Source organism: Neolamprologus multifasciatus, chromosome 22 (genome assembly GCF_963576455.1).
Source record: "Neolamprologus multifasciatus chromosome 22, fNeoMul1.2, whole genome shotgun sequence".
NCBI lineage: Eukaryota > Metazoa > Chordata > Actinopteri > Cichliformes > Cichlidae > Neolamprologus > Neolamprologus multifasciatus.
The window spans coordinates 8,434,449-8,449,659 of NC_140459.1; the positions used below are offsets into that span (position 1 = coordinate 8,434,449).

The 15,211-nt window shown below is 42.3% G+C and overlaps 1 protein-coding gene across 15 annotated transcripts in view; it reads left to right on the forward strand.

The window, feature by feature from the left end:
* Positions 1 to 15,211, forward strand: part of pleca (plectin a) — a 110,019-nt gene that overhangs the window by 57,161 nt on the left and 37,647 nt on the right. For 3 of the 15 annotated variants that reach the window (XM_085149441.1, XM_085149445.1, XM_085149446.1), the window contains exon 1: positions 8,391 to 12,396. The exons of 7 other annotated variants lie outside the window; for them this stretch is intronic. In XM_085149441.1, coding sequence (XP_085005567.1) covers positions 12,282 to 12,396 — 115 coding nt within the window. In that variant the 5' untranslated portion in view covers positions 8,391 to 12,281. Of the gene's footprint in view, positions 1 to 1,018; positions 1,756 to 1,779; positions 4,088 to 7,409; positions 8,367 to 8,390; positions 12,397 to 15,211 lie in introns of those variants that run through there. 5 more of the 15 variants (XM_085149440.1, XM_085149439.1, XM_085149448.1 and 2 more) reach the window with 4 other exon arrangements.

Below are 15,211 nucleotides of genomic sequence, written 5' to 3' on the forward strand. Positions count from 1 at the left end.
CATGAACTCCAACATTTAAAAAGACCATACTGTATTTGAGTGGGTTAGCTGCAGCAGAACACAGAGTGTGTAACCTGCTGACTCCAAATCTAGTGTGTGCTGCATTTTTCATATAATACAGTAAGAAAGAAAAATCATCAAGAAACCTGTTTTGGCTACGATGGAAATGAATTTTTCTAGAGACTTTATGGAGGCTCTGATTCAACACGGCCAAGGTAGGAAGTCTTTTTTGTTGGAACAGTTCTGTCTTCTTACCAAAAGGTGTCAGCACAGAAATACTTTATGGCCAGTCTCAGGTTATCTAGCGGATCAAAGAGGATGAAGCAGGATAGGGTGTGTCTCGCTGCCGTAGATCAGATAACAGCTGAATACTGGCCATTGTGTCTGGGATTAAGTACACAATCTTAAACACAGTATTTAAGACGTTTTTAAGATTGTTTCTTAAAAAACAATTGCATGTCTACTGTCTAGTTTATTTTGATCCTAAAAGAACTAATGTGTTTTTTTAAAGATTAGGAGTAAAATTTATTATAGTTCATAACTTTAACATTGAAGACCTTGAGTCAGACACCTCCCACGCTGCCTGCTGGCTGCGTCCGGGATCAAGTTTCCTGGTGTAAAATCCAGAGGGGTGTGGGCTGCAGGATGGCCCCTGACTGGCTGCTTCACCTCTCTCCTCTGCACAAAATGGTCACAGTGAAAAAGAGGCAGACCAGGCAGGGCTCGGGAGTAATGGGCAGCTGAATTGATAACATATCTTAAAATGCACTTTTGCATTCTTTGTCTGTTATGCTATATGCATATAACTTATGATCCATATCTTTATTGATTAGTTTTAGGCCACATTAATCAATCAAAAAAAAGTTCAGAAAAAGTGAAAATGTTGTTTTAAAAGCAGCTTAGAATGAAAGATAATCAACTTTTAATTATATTTAAGTCCAAAAAAGAGCAAAAAAAATTTTATTTTTATTTTTTTGACATTTTTGTTGTGACACTTCAAACTTTTTCTGTGCTATTTATATCTGATGTATCATGAACATTTATTTCATTGACTTTATCAGTTGGGCAGAACTTTAAATAGTATACGAACAACTTCTTATATCGCAATTCTACACAACTACATGATAAGTCTGAAAATATTGTCCAAGAACTGAGCTAATATGTCCAACCTGTGTAGTTTTTGTCTGATCAGATTAAAATGTTCCATCTGTGACTTTAAAACAAAGCCGAGCTATAGTAGCGTAGAGTGATGCACATCCTGTGGATACGGCTGCATAATTGCACTGTTTCCAATAAATCTTTTTTTTTAACGGCTTTCACAGAGCCGCCTTTGTTATAGCTGGCAAAAGTCACGTTTTCCGTTCTTTGTCTAAATCCTGTAAAAAAAAAGAAAAAAAGAAAAGTGAATGTGTCCCTGGGAGTCTTTCTGAAGCCTTGCACATGGATTCAATCCAGCGGCGCTCGCAGAAACCACCACGCATGAGATGCTGTTTCCACTGAGGAAAGCCTCACAAATTAAATCAAACTCGCAGCGCTGTGTAGTTTTTACTTCCCAGCTGTGCCTCTGCTTTTCTCTCTCACTCTTTCCTTTTTTTTTTGGGTGCTTTTTCTGCACGCCCCCCCTCGTTTTTATCAGAACATAATGTCATGAGGTCAGCTCTGACTCCTTGGCAGTTCTGCATTTTCTCTAAAAGTTGTGAAGACGCTGAGAGAAGATGGAGTTGTGCTGTTGCTTCTGCCCAGGACGCCCTAATGGTAGGTTTTATTTTTACCAGAATCTTTTTTTAGACTCTTTATCAGTGAACTTAAAGATACCAGATCAAGAATAAACTATGCTGAGGTTAATTTCTTGAATTATGCTTGCCATCCGAGGACACTGCCACTCCCTGTATCAGTACTTTAGATTAAAAACATCTCTCACATTCCTCACATTGCTTCGCTAATCTTACCTACTCTGTTATGTGAAAGTTGGGCATTAATATCGGAGGCTTTTTAAGTGAAATTCTAAGAACTTCTGAATAAATTAAATGTGTAACTTTGTGGATTTTGGCTATGTTGCTTTCGCGGGAGTATGTAGAATGTGTATCACAATATGGGAATCATTGAGCGAGTGCATACCATGTGAGAAGAGGGGGAGTGGGCTGGCTCCTCCCATGAGGGAGTGGTGAAATGAATTTATTCCAGACGTCTCTACTGCTCCCCTGGATTTATTCCCTTTGCTCAATCCTCACTGTAACTAATTGCCAAATTGCAGCGCCAGTTTCTAAGGCTTTGGGGATTTGGTTGACATTTTCAAACAAGGATCGTATAAGGTCTCTCCCCAAATCAACTGCCAGCACTTTAGACTAACAACGCCCACTTTTTCTTCTACACTTTTGCTTCTGGTCTTTGTGCCTAAACATAGCTTCTTTTTTTGTTTTAAATTTAGTGCAAACTATATTGTGTAAGACTATTCTGTATTCCCTTCTTTATATAGCATGACACAGTGCTCACGCGAAAGACAGCACGAGGTCGAGGCCGTCTCGACTATTTTTGCTTTCCTTATGGTGGCTGTTGGTGTGTGGCGTCGCGTCGCTGTAAATGTGTGAGGGTGACACTCGTCTTGGTGTTGGGTTTCTGCACCACAGCTGATCTTTTCATTTGTTCTGACAACAGAGACCTTGGCAGCGATGCTGTTTTGCCTCAAGCAATATTTTATTTTTTTAAACAGTGATGCAAGCAGGTGATGTGTGCCTGTTGCTGCAGGTGCAGTTAGTGTTTCACAACTCTGTGTTTCGAGTTAGGCTGGTGAGGAGAAGCTCCCACAGAGGAATTTCATTGTGACCATTTGGTGACATAGACATACTGTTTTAATAAAGCTGATTGACAGGTTTGAAAATGATTGAGCTTAAAGCGGCGTCCTTAAAAGGCATTCAGTCTGGTTCCAGAGGACATCTTCCCTCGAGGCTTTTCTCTGTTTTAACAACAGAGCCAGGGTAAGATGGAGAAAAATGAAAAACACTTTAGGATTTAGAGCTAACAATGCAGCTGGCAGTTCAGAGATGCTGAAACGGTTGGTTGTAAAACAGGATCCAGTTTAATCAGGTTCTAGGAAGCTTATACACACATGGTTGCGCTGTCCAAGCATAAGGAAGCTATTAGAATTACGGGAAAATTGTGAAGTTACATAAGGAGAATGAATTGATAGGGAGCGGATGATTATGTGATGAGGGAAAATAAAATTGGGAGGCCTGGCTTCAGTATAAATATTTGGAAAAGGCGGAAGGGGTTGGGCTGCGACTGTCTGTGACTTGTAAACCGCGATGGAAAATGGGTTTCAGTTGGTAAAAGAAAACTTATGGAGTGAATCAGTTGGAAACTTTGACTCCAGCTCACAGTGGATTTCCCTTAGTTTGCTTCTTATCAAGGCTGACCCGACTGAGCGTGCTCTGTGTGTGCTTGTCACACAAAACAGCCTCATATATTATTAACTCCTGCAGATAGTCTGCAGCTGGCAAGGAAAGCAGAGAGCAAGTTTCTGTAGGGCAAAACCAGTGGAGTTACTTGATCTGTGGACAAAGAGGACACAACTTATTTTTAACAGCGTCAGAGCTCCTCGTGCTGCCAGAGTTACAGCTTTTACTTTTAAAAGAAGTGCAACTTTAAATGACTTAAACGTGAATATATGAGAAACAGAGAGAGGAAAAAGGGGGAGGGAAAGAGTGCCGGAGTGAGAGAGATCAGCCACTTCTGCCAGAGGACTGAGTCACAGAGCGGAGAGCAGAGGGAGGTGTTCTCTTTCACTCGTGTCTTGTAAAAGTCGCGGACGACTTAGCTGCAGCGCTCGTTTTAAAGTCCGGGATGACACCACACCCCTAGGCGCTCCCCTACTCCTCCCCTTCACTCCCCCCCTCCAACTTACCTTCCAACTCCCCCCCCCGTCGCTACCCTCCCCAACCCTCCCACCTTTCAGAGCCTGGGACTCTCCACTTTGTACCAGGCCCGATGCCGACAAGCCCCCCTGGAAATGTGTTCCCAGCCCTGGTGGCTGTGGGTCACATCGTTACCTTGATCGTTTTCTGGCAGTGGAGAGTACGCAAGAAGCAAGGTAAGAAAAGCTTGAAAAACTCATCGCTTCAAGGCTTGCGCAGGGAGAGCTGACGGCGAGATCGGCAGATCAAAGGTTTTCCTTTGCAGGCAGTTTGTTGCCGGCAGTCCTGTTCTGTCGTCTCTACTCTCTCTCGTCCTCTGTGTTTTTGCGGCACACGTTCCTCTCTCTCTCTCTTCCTCACTGCCCCCCCTCCTTTTTTTCCCCTCACACATCTCTGTTTCCTGTGCTATGGAGATGTTGCGATTAACCCTGTAAATGCTGGCTGGAGGGTGATGACGTCCAAAGAGCTGGAGTATTCTTGTGGAGAATGGCGTTTCGGCTTAGTCAGAGCTCTGACGGGCACTCCTCAGCTTCAGCTTTGCTCCTAAGTTGCAGTTTTTCCCTTCTGAAAACTATTCCATCATATTTTTTTCCATCTTTGTTAAGATCTAGCTAAAGATCTATGTGCAGCTCTCTTAAAGTGACTGGATAGAACTTTAATCTCTCCACTTTACAGACCTACCCCAGTTGTGGAGGCTGCTGTATTGTTAAAATGCTGGTTCAACCTGTTTCATCTTGGTACACTGTCGTTGTTAGGTTAACCATATCCTTTTGTTAACCAATCTTACTGCAAGCATAGAAGAGTTACACGATGTTCAACTAAACTATGCAGCTTGAAGGTTAGTTGCATACTCTTTAATGTCATGACACACTCCTCAGGAAGGCCCACGTTACTGTTGACACAGCTGAACACTGTGGTGGTTGTCAAACACACCCCTGCAGGTGACACACCCTGAGGTGGTTTAAAGAATTCTTGACTGACAGTCTGCAGGTAAAAGAGAGAACAATTGTTTTGTTTTTTTAATTTTGTTTTGTCTTTCAAATGGGAAACCTGTTTGGCACGTTTGGCACTTTAAAACAACCGTGCACATTTATGTGTTTTGTGCAAATAGATTATCCAGTAAAAACATCAAAATCAAAACTACATCAAAACTCTCTTACCTAAATACATTTTAAAAAACAAAACCGTAACATTTCGAAATAGTTGGCTGTTAAAGCTAAATTAGAGCACTACTGTACTATTATCTGACCAGTGCTCTCAGCTGTAAACTACACAATCAGGTTGTATTTGGGTGGAGCAAGACACGCCTTGAGTAGATAAGAGCAGTTTTCACAACATTCCTCACATTGTTGTGAGCAGATGAATGATTTTCAAAGAATTCTGAAAAGTCTTTCCTCAAAAAGGAAAAGTCCCTGTCCATATCCAAAATATGATCAGAACATAAGCAGAACAAAAACAGGAGAAATTAACAACACATGTATCCTCCTCTCCCTCTGTCTGCGTGACGCGAATGCGTGTGGTCTGTAAATTGCACGCAACTGAAGCCGCGATCAAAGGTTGCCAGGAAGTGCCGTTTGACTGGTAAATCGTGTGCCAACACTGCATTGCAAAACTAGGCCATGTATCATCACTTGCTCCTGTCGATATCAAGGTGCTTTGCATTTGGGGAAATCTGCTTTCAGCTCTGTTCTTGCCGCAGTGCAGACAGTAAGAGCTGCACATCAGGTGTGGTCGTATTCGCTCTTTATAGCATATTTCTGGCGGCGGCGAGATCAATATCAGGCTGTCTGTTCATTGTTTACATTACAGATTCAGTACAAGTCAAACATTTCGATTTAAGGACACAACCCGAGTCCACTTGTGTAAGTTGAACTGTAGTTTGCTGGGACACCAAGGTGCCTTTGACACAGGGGGAAGGTGGAAGTAGGTAAAAGGGACTTTACCCAGAGCCAGGTTTAAAAAAAGCTCCGTGCCACAGATGGTGACTGACTAATGGTAGTAAACTCGACACTGAGGACGGTGGCCTGCGTATCCTGGATACAGTCATAACAAACGATCATTTAGATCCTCAGGACTTTAGAAGAATCTAAGTCCTGCTTTATTAGAGGCTCCTGCTCATTTTGATCTGTTCTTTATGATCATTTAATCCCTTCCCTGTTATTTTTGACTGCGTTTTTTTAAACTTTGAGATTTCCTCTAATTGTTTTGTGCAAAGGTCTTTTTAAGACTCTCAAGATTAGGAAACTGCTTTCCCATCACAATAAAAGTCCTTAACAATATTGTCTAATCCATTTAGGAAGCCACACCCAAATCTGCACCAGTATTAATGGAAGACTGGCAGCCGTGTCTGCTAAACCGCGCGCCACAGACAGCACAGCGTAGGATCGGTTTCAGATTTGGTCTCGTGGTGTTCAGCCGTGACTCACTTTCCTGTCTCCTTTCACTGTGGTGGTAATAACAGCCTGAGGAGGGAGGACGCCCCGCTGGGCAATAACTGAAAAATGAGAAAACGTTCTGTTACTAAAGGACACAAAAACAATAAACAATGCACACCCAGCGTGTCCCTACATGCCCTTCACAATACCCAGCCTAACATAAAACACATTAGTGGTAAACCTCAATAGTAGCTGGGTTCACTGTCATACACAGCATACAGTACAGCGTGTGTCTGCGCTGAGGGAGGGCCTTGGTTCTTATCCTCATCTCTGTCCTCGACTGTTTTTTCTATCTAGGCTGTTGCTGTATTTGCATCATCGTTATCATCATCGAAAAACGAAGCCACAGCCAATCAGATACTTTCCAGATTGTACTGCAGGGTGCATTAATTTTAATAATTTTGTCATTTTCGAAAAGATCCCCAACACCACACAACACCACCTAACCATGTCAGAGCCTCCGCCATGTTTTACAGTTTTACAGCAGACACTGTTGCACTGCTCTCCTGACGTCTTCAAGACCTGTTGCCACTGATTTTCAGTCTGGTTCTTGAGTAATTTAATAATAATCAAAATAATTTAGAAATAATAATTTGACATATCTCAGCCTTTGCCCACCTTCCTTAAGAATGGCTTCCTGACAGCCACCATTCACTGAGAGATTTCTGATGAGCTTCACTGAACAATAGTTGCATCAATTGAAGTCCAGATGCATCTCTCAGGTGTTTACTAATGTTTCCTTTCTTCCTTCTTAAAAGTTAAACTTTCAGATACTGTTTCAGATGCTGTATGTAGATTTTTTTTATGTTTGCCACTTCTTCTTTTGTTCTCCATTTGTCCAGTTCTTCAGTTTAAAATAAAAAACGTACATTCACACTGCTCACTATGAAAGATAAGATTTCAGCTTACAGCTCTTTAGGAATGTTGGACCATGTTGGTGCAAAAATACTATTTCACACCTGTCAAAGTGTTGTCTTTGGTATTTTCCATAGATTAATGTAAAGAAATGGGAACTCACTCGGGCTGCTAGTAACAAAGTGCCTAAAGAAACAGTTTAAAACTTTGTTTTAGACACATCACTAGTTAATCCCGTGAGTTACTACTGGTATTGTTTTATTGCTTAATCAGAAGTTTTGTTACCAGATTGTACCTTAACCTGCCCCCAATTAAAAGAAATATAACTTCTTCATAAATTAATTCATGGTCATGGCAGTTGGATTCTGTCACATGCGGATTAACGAGGAGCCAGCACCTTTTCAGTTATGTGAAGTATTTCTTAAAGTTGCGCAAAAACGGAGAGAAAATGAGCCTCCTGTGTCGGGGATATTTATGAGGCACAGCTGTTATGGATGTGAAGGGAATGTGATGATTTATTGCTGGGGTAATGTGCGCTCTGCCCTCCTGTGAACAGTCACTGCGAGACAATGCACAGAACCGTCTGTCACCGCATGCAAGTTTCGCGCCTTCCCAGAAGTCATTCCTGTTTCTGCTTTGCATTTATGGGGCTGTCGGGGGTGTGTGTTATGCAATCTTGTGAAAGGTACAGTTATCACGCGTGTTAAAATAAGGACGCGGTGTGCAGTGTCTCTCCGCGGCGCGTCTCAATGGCACAAGTCGTCTGACGGATCGGAGGAGGATGGCGGAGCCGGCTGCTCGCCACTTCTTCTCGCTAAACAAAACGAGTGGGTTGGGCTTGTGACAAAGAGTCTGCAATCTGACTCGACCCTGTTTTTTGTCCTCCATGTGGCTCTCATAGAGTACAGAGCGAAGTTTTGAGGGCTGGTACTACACACGCGAGAAACCCGCGAGTGAGGGGGGCGTTTTCGAGAAAGTCCAGCGCGCTCCGCGTTTACGCACAAACAAACCGGGATGGCCGAAGTGGACGATACGGCGCAGGCTGACCGGCCGTCCTGGTACGGCGGGCTGGAGCGGGGATTTCTTTATCGACGGACTAATTACATCCATGAAATGAACTGCAGCGAAGTGGGGTCTCATCTGTACAGCCGAATGTGTTGCGCAGGTAGGTCCGATCACTGCGCCGCTCTATCCATCGCTCAGTGACTGTAATAGGAGGAGGCTCTGCTTGGGAGGGGCTGCTGGGGTGCTGATGGTGATAATGTTAACCTTTTCCGTTCCTCCACCCACGATACAGCAAGCCCTGAGGGCCAAAACAGTGGACGTCCAGAACTAGATGATTGAAATTAGAGATGCTTAAAGCTATTTTTAATTATTTTGTTTTTATTGTGATTTATTTCCCACATTTAGAAAACAAACCTCAGCCTGAGATAATCAGTTTTAAAGTCTTCATTCAGGCACCACGAAATCAATGTGACACAACAGATAAACACTGGCTTGTGCCATGGTAAATACCATCCTGTTTGCTGCTGTGTACAGGCAACACTGCTTATATCTGCGTCCCTATTCAAATTCAGTAAATATATAAATGGTATTTTAGACATATATAGAATTCAAAACTTGGAGAATGTTGTTTATTAGTAACATCAGTGATGACAGTCTGATAATTAATTACTTTCCCTCTGAGCAGATGATAAACTGTAAATCAGTTCGTCAACAGAAAGTTAATTTTGGATACTAAATCGTTTATTTAAGCATTTTTAGGTAAAAATAACTAAAAACCCTGTCAGCTTCCAGCTTCTTAAATCTTAATTTTTAAGCCCTTTAAATGTCTCACGTTTGGCTCTTTTCAAATGTCTGCACTGGGCAGAGGTCTGTTATCTGAGAAAAGTTGATTTTACGATAACGAGGTTACTTCATGTCCTTGTATGCAGCTTCTTGACGCGATCATTTGTCTTGACATTTGAATATAAAAACGACTGAGTGACTCAGTACACAGTTAATTTGTCACTCTCCGGCTCACCCTGAATATTCTACAGGAATAGAAACTGCACTTGGTGTTTGTGTTAACCCTCTGAAACACCCTGTGAATGTGTGATGTGTTTTATGGACTTTGGCATTTTCAGTTCTCCACTTTCCCCCTGCACTCGGGTGTTTCCCCAGATGTTCTGGGCCAAAATAGTGTTCTGATGGACTCTGAGCTTCTGTGTGTTTTTACTATGTTGTCACGGCAACCGTGTACACAACACACTTTTCCCACACACAAAAATCATTTGCCCACTGACATATGTAAACACTGCAGGGCCCCAAGTGACCTTGAGCTTTCTTAGCAGTAGTCTCAGGTCTCTTTAGGAGCACACAGGGATGATTGGAGCTACTAGTTGTTGTGACATTAAAATGGATTATGACTTTAAATATTCAGCTTCCCGTGTTTTGTGCTGTAGCCTTTCAACCAGAAGGGGGAGACAAACTGTGCTGAGCAGCAGTATTCACATATGAAGATCATAAATCCAACAATTATCCAGTTCTCATCTGTTCGTAACCACAAGATTGTAAACACCATGTGTGGCTGATTACGCATGTTTTTGTGCACAAAGTGCTTGCAAGTGATGCTGATATTGCAAAAGTGATGCTGAAACATAATACGAGCAAGTTTAAATGCAGCTTTAAATTACAGTGGTGATCAGGACATATTCCTGTCTCGCCTTTGGGGTTATTAAGTTATTTTTCCAGCTGTGTTTGCTTTTTAAAAGGAATGAATTCCGTTCAGGTATAATAGCAGACACTACCCGGTCGTCTTCTCTGACATGTGCATGTTTTCGTGCACTTGTCATTGTCAGCTCCGGGTTGGATCTGCCCCACCATGCCCTGGGGCTTTGGCAGAGTTTCTTCGCAAGTCATCCAGCATTCATACCATCATGAACCCTAACAGGACCTGCGATCCAGATGATACAAGGTGTTGATTAACATTCCTGTCCTCAGTGGGACTGACATCGCGTGCTGTCTCTTGCAAAAAACACAAATAGGGGTGTGTTTTTTATTTTATTTTTGAAATTCTTTTAGGAGAGAGGAGGCTCCCCTGTCTGTGAGGAGGGTCGGCTCGCCCTCAGCAGGAATTTACAGACTTAACGCGCTGAACTGTCACCTTAAAACTCCTATCAGCTTTCACGGCTCAGAATTATCGCTGTGTGTTATCAGGGACAGGGAAAGGAGGAATATCCACACAATACTGCTCTGTGTGCACCAGAGCGTCATTTAGATACTGGCTGATTGTTTAACAGTCTTAGAATTGAGGTGCAAAAAAGCGCTTATATCTCTTTGCCACCTTTAAAGCATTTTAGCAAACTGAGCTTTAAGTGAATAAATCAAGTTAATTCAATGCCGAGTTTGATTACACCAGGATTTGTTCAAAGAAGCACAAATTTAGCTTCCAGTGCTTTCATTCGTCTTAAAACAAATACAGTTTAGCACGTTTGGAAACTGGAAGTGATTACTTGCGGTTTTCAGTTCTTATGCCTGCAGACAAATACTCTTTGCATTTGAAATTGAAAACTATAATCCGCAGGTTTTAGATTTTAGTGTGTCGATCAAAAGCCATTTTGCACAAATTATGTTTAGCTAATTTTAGCGTTTCTGCCTGTCTTTGCTTTTGTTTGTAGCCCGTTGGCGTTCAGGGTCTGTTTAAAGTCTGAAGGTGCAGTCAAGGAAGCTTTCATGCCTCAGGTCCCAACAAGTCACCTCCCTTTATAGGCATTCAAAAAAATTCCTTTCCTTTACAGTGTTATGTCAGTAACTGCACGTAAAATTGGTGTTTTGCAGGGTGAAAGGTGTTGAAGGTATTTTAGTGAGGAGGTGCTATTTGTGATCACCTGGAGCCAAATGGAAAAACAAATTCTGCACCCAGTTTTTCAGGGATGTTTGACAGAAGTTATTTGCATGAAGAAGATGCAAATGATTGTTGTCATGTGCACACACTGCTCAGTCTATCCATGCGGAGCCACAATAGCTGCTTTGTGTCTCGGATAATTTTCTACTGTCTGCTGCTTGTCCACCCCCTCCATCCCACACCCTCTTTTTTCTTTTTGGGTTTGTGGTATTGAACTGACACGACAGGGTATTGGAGGTCCATCCAAGGGAAAATAGTCTAAATCAAATGCTTCAAATAAAACTGAAGTCCTGCAGTTTGTTCTCATTATTCTTTCTGGTACTGAATTGTATCCTGAAGACGGCTCCCTCGGTGCCTTTTATTCCTTAATTATCTCCTGATGGTGGAAGAGCTTTCATGCTCGAGGTTTTCTTGTGATTGTACTGTTTGGGGAAATGGCTGAGGACGTTCTTTCTGATGCCTCCTGGCTTCGGCTGTGTGCTCGGGACAAGTTTTTCCATTGATGCTTTGTGGCGTTGTGGTATGTCCCGCCACTCTGCCTCTGACCACACGCTGGATGGTCAGAGGCACCGCTAGCTTGAGCAGTGGAGTTCAGTTGGGGTTGACAAGCTTCAGTGGTCCGTTTCTGTACAGCTTAGTCTAAATGAGGGAATGTCTCCTGTTCTGGATTAGTGATCTGTGGGGTCTTTGTGAAAATTAATCTTTGAAAATGAATCTTAGTGCAATAGTTAGCTGTAGCTAGATGAGTGGGATTTTCTTATCCTCAAATTAAACAGAAAATAAAATTAAAAGTGCAAAGAATAATGTAAATTGAGGTGTGAGCTCTGGTTTGGGTGGGTGCTGTGTGAGGTTTTTTTCATGGGTGGGGTCTGGGTGTAGATAACAGGGCTGAACCAGGAGGAGAATCTTCCCCGCAGACCTCTCTGTGGTGAATGTCTCTGACATTGCTGCCTGCAGGAAGGCATTTTGCAAGAGGTGGTGAAAAAAAATGTGGCGTTAAATGTCAGAGAGAGCAAATGGAGATAGGGAGAAGAAAGGGAGCAAGTTCAGGAACTGAATCGGTGGCTTGAACACTCCCACTTAACTCCAGGAGCCCTCAGTGAGAAGCAGTGTTTCAGGCAATAAAGTAGAAGTACACAACAACATCGCCTCTGAACCTGCAGAGGCTTCCGTGTGGTTTTGATAGCTGACAGCATGGCGATGGAGCAGAGATTCAGAGCCTACTCCTCTGATAGTACGGGTAGTGATGGGGTGTTCGTAGAGGAGTCCTACTACCAGGGGGTGCTCAGGGCCATGGACCACAGAAAAGGTAGAGTTTGTTCCAGCAGTGCTGCATTTTTGAGCTTTGTGTTTTTCTGCAGTTGCATTCTTTGGTTTGAAAATGGTTCAGTCTGTATGTTAGCGCTTGGCTTGGCTTTGTTGTTTCGTGTATTACGTAAAAGTCCAAAAGTTGTGTCTGGATGTCTGAATTTGCAAAGAGTCAAATCCGGAGCCTCTCTTTTAACAGATGGGCCACACCCCTTTTTGTGTCACATCTTTTCCTTTTTTATCTTTACTGGTGAACTTTCCTGTCAGACAGAAGAAATCTGTTTTGCTTTAATGTGAAATCCTAATTTGAGGTTTTGCAGCACAGATAAAATGTAGCCTGTTAAAAAGGCGTTTGAAGTGACAGAGCCACTGAAATTCTTTAGAAGAAAGAGAGCACCCTATTTTGAGCATTGCAACAAGTCCATGTAATAACATTCAACATCCCAGTTGCAGGATTTGACAATGTGACTCATCCATGCACACTGTTTTTCAGGTGATCTGATATCTTGCACCTTTTCTTTGTCACAGGGTGAAAATATAAATCTGGGCTAAATCTGCAGCCTCAGGCTACAAAACACAGCCAAGCAAACACATTATTAGTCAGAGAGATCAGTAGATCTTGTGTTTCAGTGTGATGTACTCAGCCTGGTTATTTTAGGAATTTTTAGTGCTCAGCCGACCTGAGAAACAGAAGTATCCTGAGCTGCTACATTTCATTTGTGCAGAAACGCATCTTTTATGTTTCGTAACACGTGTCCAACGTGTTTGCAAAGCCATATATGAAAAGCCCGAAATCAAAACCAGTGAAAAAGCAGAACTCATCTGTCTGCTTTTGAGGTTTATTTCACTTCTCTGTTGAGACCGCCTCATGCGTGTGCCTGTGAGTCATGGACATAAAGCCACCGTGATTTGGGCGTTGGTGCCACGGGATGTCCTCTTCTTTGGTTCCCTCTTCATCTGATCACTTCTGTTAGCTTTGATCACAGAGCAGATAATACTATCAACTTCTTTACAGCACGTCACTGATGAGAAAAAAAACCATTTGAACGTTAAACATTTGTTTTGGTGAAGTGCTCTGTATTTGACAAGCACCCTCATCACTAACTGAAGCACTGCACTGAAGAGGTGAAGTGTACGTTTGATGGTTATCTCTTCAAGTGGCTGCATAGGTGATAAAATTTAGAAAAAGCATTGCATATTATATGTTCGATACCTACTAGTGTATGATAGGCTTGTTGGGAATAATCTGATTATGAAACGACTACAGCATTGCAGGCTGAAACATGTTCCAGCTGAGGTGCTGCTCCAGACGATGACAGAGATAATCTGTTCAATGTTCCCCTGATAAGCAGGGAATTCTTTGTTTTGCTGCAGTAAGTCTTCTGTAATGTGCTGTCCCTATTGAGCATCAGATGTCTGTGTCTGAGTCAAAGTCACATGTGACTTTTTGTTCTGTCCCTGGGCAAAACAAATATGTCTCACACTGTTTGTGACTCTGGGATGAAAAAACAGATAAAAAAGATTTGAAAGAGTTTTGTTGGAGGTTTTAATCTGAAGCAGGGCCATAAAGGCGGTTTAGGCTCAATAAACACAAATTATATTTTGTTTCAGCCATCATGTATCCAGGCCTATGGGCTAGATCAGCGGTCCCCAACCTTTTTTGTGCCACAGACCGGCCTTTAAGGTGTCGCGGATAAATACAACAAAATAAAATCATACGACCGAGACAAAAACTGTGGTGTTTTGTTAACATAATAATAAACGCGAATTCACTGTGTAATTGTGTAACTTTATTAGCAGCGTCCTCCTGAAAAGTGGCAACAACATTGAGAGTAACATGCTCTCTGGTCACTATGGTAACGTGTAAATATTTCTTTCAAAATAAGACGCACAACTACCGAGTTAACAATAAAACCCCTAAAAATAGGGCTGCTCAATTAATCGAATTTTAATCACGATTACGAGCTTTCAACGATCATTAAAAATGACTGAGCCGATTATTAGCTCCTCCCCCATGCTTTACTCTCGCGCTGCTCCGTGTGGCAAATCGACCGCACCTCCCTGCATTTCGAACACGTGTCACAACAATTAAGAGCAGTGGTCCTTTCTTTTTTTGCGCCACGGACCGGTTTATGCCCGACTATATTTTAATAAACCGGCCTTTAAGGTGTCGCGGATACATACAACAAAATAAAACTAGTACCGGTACCGAAAAAAAGAAAATTTATTCATAACACACGTGAAAAGACCCAGGAAAACCGAGTAAACGATAAAAACGATAACAAAATAATGCTGAAAACCGATAAAAACCCTAAAAACTATACATTTCACACCTGAGCCTCAACTCTCGCGGCCCGGTACCAAATGATTCACTGACCGGTACCGGTCCGTGGCCCGGGGGTTGGGGACCGCTGGGTTAGATGGCTGTATGTAGATGGTGGGCAATGCTTGGGCTTCTGTGCAAAAGTAACAGCCCAGAAAGTTTGGGAATCATTGTTTCAGACTTCTCAAGCTTGATATGGATGTAGTTCCCGTGTCTGTGAGTTATTCAAGGAAACTAGCCTTTGATGAGTATGATATTCAAAGTGATTATCTGCCATTAAGCTAGCATGCAGAAAAGAATGACTCCTGTCTGCTGGCAGGTTAGACAGCCGTCAAGTAGTTTGTTTTGGAAAAGCCAAATACAAGATTTCTTTTTGGGGTTTTTTAATAATTAAAAATAACATTGTGCTTATGGTTTGTTTCCCTTAAGTCTGGACCACTGAGTTTGTAATACACGATTAGTGATTGTTGTTAAAAATGCAAAATCTCTTAAA